Source organism: Peromyscus leucopus, chromosome 7 (assembly GCF_004664715.2).
Source record: "Peromyscus leucopus breed LL Stock chromosome 7, UCI_PerLeu_2.1, whole genome shotgun sequence".
Taxonomy (NCBI): Eukaryota; Metazoa; Chordata; class Mammalia; order Rodentia; family Cricetidae; genus Peromyscus; species Peromyscus leucopus.
The window spans coordinates 111,566,900-111,572,200 of NC_051069.1; the positions used below are offsets into that span (position 1 = coordinate 111,566,900).

Below are 5,301 nucleotides of genomic sequence, written 5' to 3' on the forward strand. Positions count from 1 at the left end.
CTACAGTTACATCATGAGGGAAACCTAGGCAGGAATTCAAGGCAGCAACCTGAGGACATGAAGTGGAGGCCATGGAGGAATGCTGTTTACTGGCTTTTACCATGGCTTGCTCAGTTTGCTTTCTTATATAGCCCTCGACCACCTGCCCAGGGTTGGTCCCATTCACAGTGGACTTGACCTTTCCAAATTAGTCATTAATCAAGAAAATGCTCCAAAGACATACTTATAGGCCACTCTGATGGAAACAATTCCTCAGGTGAGGTCTGCTCTTCTCAGGTGGCTCTAGTTTATGTCACAATGATAAAAAGAAACTCAACAGCACAATTGATTCTTTGTCAACTTGACACATTGCCATTAAATTATAACCTTTCCTTTGTGATTTATCCCCAAGATCTCATGTTACTATCATAATATAAAACATAGTATAATTTTAAACGCCTTGTAGTCTTTAAACAAATTCAAACAATTTAAAAGTCCAAGGTCTCCTTACAAATCTGAAGTCTCTTAACTAACTGTAAAATCAATAAAATCCTTCCTATTAAATTCAAAATAAATTCATGCTTTCTTATTTCAAGAGGGAAGAATCAGGATACAATTACAATGAAACCAAAGTCCAGCAGTGTAAATATTCAGTGTCCAGTGTCTAGGATTTGCTCATGATCTTCTGGATTTGAAGGGCTACAGCCCCATTCGTCCTGCTATGGCATCTGGAAACATAAGCTTGTCCCACAGGCTCAGGCCTACTCCACTCTACATATGCTGCTGTCCTTGATGGTCATCCCATGGTGTTGGCATCTCCAATTCTGGAATCTCCAATATAAAACTAATCCAGCCCCTTCAGCAATGGACTTTGCTGGCTTTTTCAGGAACTACAATGATGCCACATATCACCAAGCCTCAGTTTTTCTACATGAGACTTGTAATCTGGGGATTTCAACTACAATTGAGGGTGCATCTTCACCAATAGTCTCTTCACTATGGTCTCACATAGTGCCAAGAATCAACTGCTTTCTATGACCTCTTAAGTCCTGCAGTTTTCTGGCCAACAAAATCAGCACCACATGGGAGACTTTTACACATTACCAAGTTTGGATGCCAGCTTGAGATGCAGCCTTGGCCCCATTTGGACTACAAATCCTGGAGGCTGATACTGAGGAAATAACTTTGCAGAAGATTTTAACTTGTTGCCTGTCTCTTACAAATCACAGCCCCAGCTAATGAGCATCAATTGTCTCAATAACCAAAGATTTTACTTCAGTGGTTCTGGTCTTTTTTTTTAAGCTGTTTCTTCAGACCCAGCTCAACAGAAATCACAGATTCATAAATTAAATATACCACACAGACAGCCCTAAAAACAGTGGAAAAACAGAACTAACCACATTTAATTTGAAGACCTAATTCAAGTTGTTATACTCTTTGCTTTTCTCTGAAACTTTACAAGCTAGATTTCTATTGTCTGCACCTCTCTCGATGGTCCTATTTTCCAAGCTCCTTTAACATCCCAGTTAGCTGAGTACTTAATGGCCTTTCCAGCTGAAAGCTCCAACTGTTTCCATAATCCTACCATGGATTATGGAATCCTTTCCAGGAAGGTGGCCAGGTCCATCACAGGAATATCCCATGATCCTAATCTCTGTCCTAGTTTACTTCCTGTTGCTGTGAAAAAACACTGACCAGAAGCAACTTGGGGAAGAAAGGGTTCACTTCAGCTCACAGTTACATCACCAAGGGAAGTCAAGGCAAGAACTTAAGAAGGAATCTGGAGGAAGGACCTGAAGTATGGACCGTAGTAAAACACTATTTACTGGCTTTTCCATGACCTACTCTGAACTTTCTCTTCCTTCCTTCCTTCCTTCCTTCCTTCCTTCCTTCCTTCCTTCCTCCCTCCCTCCCTTCCTTTCTTCCTTACTCTGTTTCTTTTCTTAATTATTTTTTAGGTTCATTTATTTTATATATTTGCATGTTTTGCCTGCATGTATGATGTGCACCAGATGCATTCCTGGTGCCTGTGGTAATCAGAAAAACATGTTAGATGCTCTGGAACTGGAGTTATGAATGGTTGGGAGCCACATGTAGGTGCTGGGAACTGAACTTGGATCCTCTGCAAGAACAAAGAGTGATGTTAACCACTGAGTCATCTCTCCAGAACCTCAGTTTGCATTCTTATACAATCCAGGGACCACATTCTTAGGGGTGGCACCACCCCCTGGGAAAGAGGCCCTCCCACATCAATCATTAATCAAGAAAATACTCCCAAAACATGCCCACAGGCTGGCAGGCAATTCTCCAATATAGGTTCCTTCTTCCCAGGTATCTCTAGTTTGTGTCAAGTTAACGTAAACTAACCAACATAGCCAAAACAATTCACAGGGTTTGTCTCCAATAACATCCATATATTTCTTTATATGTAAGTGATTGGGTAAGGATTGCTACACTATTTACACAGTGATTTCTACTACAACAAATTTTCTCAAGTTTATATATTTGAAAATTATCTTCCTATGTACATGTGTAGTGTCTGTGAATTCACTCAGAGTTAATGAAGATCTGGCTTCACTTAAAGGTAGCCACATTGTATTGGGAAGGGTTTCTCAACAATACTTCTGTTGATTGTGTTGTGAAGAATAAAGGATTTCTTGTGTTATTTGAATTTGTAGGATTTCTCTCATATGTGTATTTTTGATCATGTGTATAAAATATTATTCAACAGTTGAGACTCCTTTCTTTGCTTTTACAAGATCTCTCCAGTACTAAATTGATGGTGATGAAGAAGGGTTGAATTATTAGTAAATTCCTTGCAATTCTATTATATTGAATTATTCTTATTGTATTGAGTTATAGGTGAACATTATTGAAGGCTTTGCAACAGTGTTTGCATTAAACTGGATTGTTTCTAGTATGACGTCTGTTGTGTCTAGTAAATCCTGAACAATTTTCAAGAGTGTTGCCATGTTGTTCACATTTGGAGGGCTTCTCTCCACTATGAAGTCTGCAATGATGTTTAAGGTTTGAAGAAGAGTTAAAGGCCTTACCACATTCTTCACATGTGTAGGGTTTCTCCCCAGTGTGAATTTTCTCATGTTGAGTAAGGCCTGTAGTACAAGTGAAGGCTTTGCCACATTCTTTGCATTTGTAGGCTTTCTCTCCAGTATGAACTTTTTGGTGTCGAGTTAGATTATGACGGTTATTAAAGGATTTCTCACATTCATTGCATTTGTAGGGTTTTTCTCCACTATGAATTCGCTGGTGATTCATATAGGATGAATAAACGCTAAAGGCTTTTCCACATTCATCACACTTATATGGGTTCTCTCCAATATGAACTCTCTGATGGTAAATAAGACTGGATGAACAGTAAAATGCTTTGCCACATTCCTTGCATGTGTAGGGTTTCTCACCAATATGGATTCTCCAATGCTTACGCAGTTATGAAGCCAAAGTGAAGGCCTGGCCACATTCATCACATTTGTAGGGTTTCTCTCCAGTATGTATTCGTTGGTGTTGGTGAAGGCTGTAAGAACAGATAAAGGCTTTGCCACACTCTTGACATTTATAGGGTTTCTTTCCAGTATGGATCCTCTGGTGTTTAGAAAGTATGCAGCGAATGTTAAAGGCCATGCCGCATTCTTTGCATTTGTAGGGTTTCTCTCCAGTGTGAATTCTCTGGTGTTTAGAAAGTGTTGAGTGAACATTAAAAGTCTTTCCACATTCATCACATTTGTACAGTTTCTCTCCAGTATGAATTCTTTGATGTTTAGAGAGTGCTATGTGAATAGTAAAGGCCTTGCCGCACTCTTCACATTCATAGGGTTTCTCTCCAGTATGAACTCTTCGGTGAACAACAAGGCCTGAACCACTAGTAAAAGCTTTGCCACATTCTTCACACTTGTAGGGTTTCTCTCCAGTATGGATTCTTTGATGCTTACGCAGATATGAAGAACAGAGAAAAGCTTTACCACATACTTCACACTTGTAGGGTTTCTCTCCAGTATGAATTCTTTGGTGCTTTTTAAGGTTGAGAGAATAGTTAAAACCTTTATCACATTCTTTACATATGTAGGGTTTCTCTCCTGTATGAATACTCTGGTGTTTTATAAGCAGCGGTTTCCAATCAAAGGTTTTCCCACATTCTTTACATTTATAGGATTTTGATCCTGCGTGTGCGCCTACTTTTGCATGTCTCTTCACACTCCAACATCACATCCCTGTACAAATTCCACTGAGCAAGCACCAGGTATTCCCTCTCTTCTGCAGAAAACTCAATGGCCACATCTCTAAATGAGAACAGTTTCTCCATGTCAGAGATGCAAACCAAGTACTGAGCAGGACCCGAATCTTGACCAACTCTGGGAACGATCCACGTGTGCAGGCCAGAATCGCGGTTTCCAACGTGTCTCCTTGTGACATCATAGTGGGCGCGACTACATTTCCCACAAGTCTGTGCGAAGGAGTGCCGGGATCCCAAAGACAGTGAGTGGTTGTACAGTTTCTGGATTTCTGCCCTTAGCTCACCACGTCGCCCGTAGCTTTCCAAGAGAGCCCGGTAGTTTTTTTTTTTTTTTTTTGCAGTAAGCCATTTTCGGGAACAAAGGAGAATGAAGATTTTTTTGTTGTTGCTTTGTGGAGTTTTGTTTCTTTGGGGGTGAGTTTTTGTTTTCAGACAGTCATTTAGCCCAGCTTGGCCTCTATCTCACCACATAGTTGAGAATATCCTTGAACTTCTGATTTCTCTTGCTTCTGCCTCCAATCTTGAATAAAGGCATTTTTTAACATCCACTCTTCACTTGAATCACAGGGCTCAGATGAAATTCAATGCAATCAAAACTGAAAACAAGACGCTAGAAAAACGGGTCAGTGATTAAAAGTAAGAATGCTTGCTGCTCTTTCAGAAAGAGGTCCTGAGTTATGTTCCCAGCACACATATCAGGCAGCCCACAACTGTCTATAACTCCAGCTCCAGGGGATCTGAGGCCCTCTTCTGTTCTCCAAGGGTTCCTGTACACATACAACACCACACCACACACACACACACACACACACACACACACACACACACACACACACTAAAAAAACTTTTAAAAAATTTAAAACAAACCATGACAGGATGTGGTACCCATGCCAATAATCCCAGCACTCAGGAGGCTGAGGCAGGAGGATTAGGTCAAAAGAAGCCTCGTAACTTTTGTTTTGGCAGAACATGACAGTTATTTTAGTCATAACATAGTAATTTGTTTTATTATACCTTTAATAGTTATTCTAGTTTATATAACCGCTATTTATCTTGATCTGTCCATCTGGATC

General features: G+C 40.1%; 1 protein-coding gene across 1 annotated transcript; it reads right to left on the reverse strand.

Moving 5' to 3' along the window:
* Positions 1 to 2,475: 2,475 nt before the first annotated feature.
* Positions 2,476 to 4,408, reverse strand: Znf502 (zinc finger protein 502). Its single transcript, XM_028890497.2, is given in 2 exon segments — positions 2,476 to 4,195; positions 4,197 to 4,408. Coding segments are annotated over 2 exon segments (1,419 nt in total). The 5' UTR covers positions 4,298 to 4,408; the 3' UTR covers positions 2,476 to 2,877.
* Positions 4,409 to 5,301: the final 893 nt, after the last annotated feature.